At 31.4% G+C, this 2,570-nt stretch overlaps 1 protein-coding gene across 1 annotated transcript; it reads right to left on the bottom strand.

Annotated features, from left to right (window-relative positions):
• Positions 1-54: 54 nt before the first annotated feature.
• LOC112904044 lies at positions 55-1,059 on the bottom strand. Its single transcript, XM_025973194.1, has 3 exons — positions 676-1,059; positions 477-613; positions 55-416 (listed from the first exon to the last, which is right to left on the bottom strand). The coding sequence occupies exons 1-3, from the start codon at positions 792-794 to the stop codon at positions 55-57; spliced, it is 618 nt and encodes a 205-aa protein (XP_025828979.1). The 5' UTR covers positions 795-1,059.
• Positions 1,060-2,570: the final 1,511 nt, after the last annotated feature.

The following is a 2,570-nucleotide window of genomic DNA, read 5'->3' as shown; positions in this document are numbered from 1 at the left end:
AAGAATTTATTTTACACCAAAAGGTTAAATACTGTAATTAATTTAGGTTTATGTCTATGTATTGACTTTGGTTTTGCACATTATTGGTTTAATACAACTCACCAGCAATGAAACACAATCCAAACTATTATCCTGACATAAATACAACTTCGAAATATCTTCACTGACACTACAAACACCCAAACAACGCCCATCAGTTAGGCTTATTAAACCTATAGCTCCATTTTCATAACCAACCAGAGCATTTTGATTGCAGTCCAATGTTTGCCACCAAACAATACACTGAGGTTTGGATTCTGGTGCTTGCGAATGTTTAGGGAAATGTGTTACATCATTTAAAGACCATTTACAATCAACTTTCTGTTTCCTGTCTACCAAACTTAATGCAGGTAAAATATACAATGAACCATCTAGAGCTACAATAACAAATGGATTTTTAGTGTGACTTAACTATATTAATTTCCTGTTTTACTTACATACTGTTAACAACCATGTAGCTGTGTTATCGAAACAAATTGCTTGAACTTCTTTAGTTTTTCCAGTAAACCAGGGTATTCTTCTTACAACTGAAGGCAATTCTCCATATGTATAGTAAAGAACAATGTCCCCAGTTCTTAAATAATTTTTATGATATGAATTTATACTGTAAAATATGTCTTTTAAGCAAATACATACTTTAGTACCAATGCCACTAGCTGTTTAACACCATTTTCTACCCTTGCTGCTAACTTTATATCTAAATTGTTTAATAAGCATTTTAACTGAAATAAGTCCTCTAAATTAGTTCTAGCCATTCCAAAAGACTTCCAATTTCTATCGAAGTTTAAAGGCAAAGTTGACTGTTGTAAAGTAACTCTTAAAAACCTGCATCTTTTACATTTAAAAGTGAGGGAAGTAAAATTTGATCAACACCCAACTCTAATCGGAATTTATTATAAATTATCTTCATTATAAAATTCTCCTGGAAAGATTATTTGTAACCTTACAAGATATTACAACTAGAAAATTTATTTCCCGTTTGTTTTGTTCTTATAAAAGTAAGGTTATGCTTATCCATGGATAACAATTCTGTCAATTTATACTATAGATAAGATTTATACTGTTAATGAAACTAACCACAGATGCGTAATAGAAATTGCTACTAGTGATAGATTACTATTTAACAGTGTTATATTTTAACTGTTATTCAGAAGTAACAATAACAATTTGTTATGCATTCCCGTTCCAAATGTCTAACGTAAGTTAAGTTTATGGGGTAATTTAATGAAAATTTCACAACTATTAAATACGCTGCTAGCCGACTGAGCAAAAAAAGACAAATTGTACTGCCTGAATGTGAAAAAAAAAATGGAAAAATGCTCTAAAACCGGAAAAAAGCTCCAGAAAAATTTCTCCTCGGAAAAAAAACCGCAGAAAGAAATGCCCCTTGGAAGAGAATTTCCTGAAAATTATTTTATAGAGACCTTAAGTATGACTTTTAGTATTCTTTAATGATGGAATGCTATAATTTCCCCGATAATTAACCCACCCAGAAAAGTCCCCCGCAAATAAATTTATAGGTATTAACGAAGTAAGTATCATTATCCATATTGGTAAAAAACGGAAAATTAACATAAAGAGTGAACAGTTTTATTTATACGAAGTAAAACCAAAACTTGATAATTTTTGGAATACAATTGGAAGGAAAAAGATATGGACTATTGCATACGCAGATGATGCAGTATTGCTGGCGGATAATTTTGTTGAATTGAAGGAAATAATAGGAAAGCCAGAAAACTATTTAATAAACAATGGGCTGAGCTAAAAAATAAAAAATCAGGGGTTGTGGAAGAAGAGAGGAAGAAAGGGAATGGAAAAAATGTATGTTGAAGTGATAATAATAGAGATGAAATACATATTAGTCATTGAAATGCAAAAGGGAAGGCAATTATGGGATGCATATTTTTCAAAATTGTTTATCAGATTTTGGAAATTTTGTTTGTAAAAAACATCGACAAAATCTGTAATTGGAATTAATGTAAGGGTTCTCTCTATCCTTCCTTTTGAACCTAACTTTACTCTATTCCTTCCGTTTTGAACCTGAAATTGGTGGATGTTTTAATATAATAAAACATAATATAAAACTAACGTTAAATTATTTCAACAGGATGTCATTAGGTGGATCAGTTTCTAATTTACTAATTAAACTGCATTAGTATAACTGAAGGCACCTATAAATTGTATTATGTATCTATGATAGGTATAGAAAGAATTTTCATCTATAGGTCTTCCGGCTCGTCTGTCGTTTCATCTTGTCATTCAAGTTCAATTGTGTTCGGTCTTCGAGAAGATGATGTACCACCATTTTTGCTGTCCATAAATGGAACGACGCTTGAAAGTATTTAGCCCTGATTTTTATTCAATTTTCATTTTATTTATTGTGTGGAATGCGTTTCAGTTTAGTGATTGATTGGTTTCAATTACCCGTTCCGTCATTGTATTTTGTCATGAAAAACTTGGGTGGCGTGTTCGTTTCGTGCTCTAATATCGAGTGTGTCGTGGCATCTTGCCTGTACTCATTTAATGTGAAT

The sequence above is a fragment of the Agrilus planipennis genome, unplaced genomic scaffold (assembly GCF_000699045.2).
Source record: "Agrilus planipennis isolate EAB-ADULT unplaced genomic scaffold, Apla_2.0 scaffold28, whole genome shotgun sequence".
NCBI lineage: Eukaryota > Metazoa > Arthropoda > Insecta > Coleoptera > Buprestidae > Agrilus > Agrilus planipennis.
The sequence above is the reverse complement of the archived record's forward strand: the minus strand, read 5'-3'. Positions and strand labels throughout refer to the sequence as shown.

What these genes read in the sequence shown, in the direction of transcription:
- LOC112904044 (XM_025973194.1), bottom strand. Translation starts at nt 794, where the DNA reads ATGGCTAGAACTAATTTAGAGGACTTATTTCAGTTAAAATGCTTATTA. An exon ending in CTAGTGGCATTGGTACTAAA is followed by an intron (nt 614 to 675) that starts GTATGTATTTGC and finishes AAATTATTTAAG; the next exon opens with AACTGGGGACATTGTTCTTT. An exon ending in TACATGGTTGTTAACAGTAT is followed by an intron (nt 417 to 476) that starts GTAAGTAAAACA and finishes TTGTTATTGTAG; the next exon opens with CTCTAGATGGTTCATTGTAT.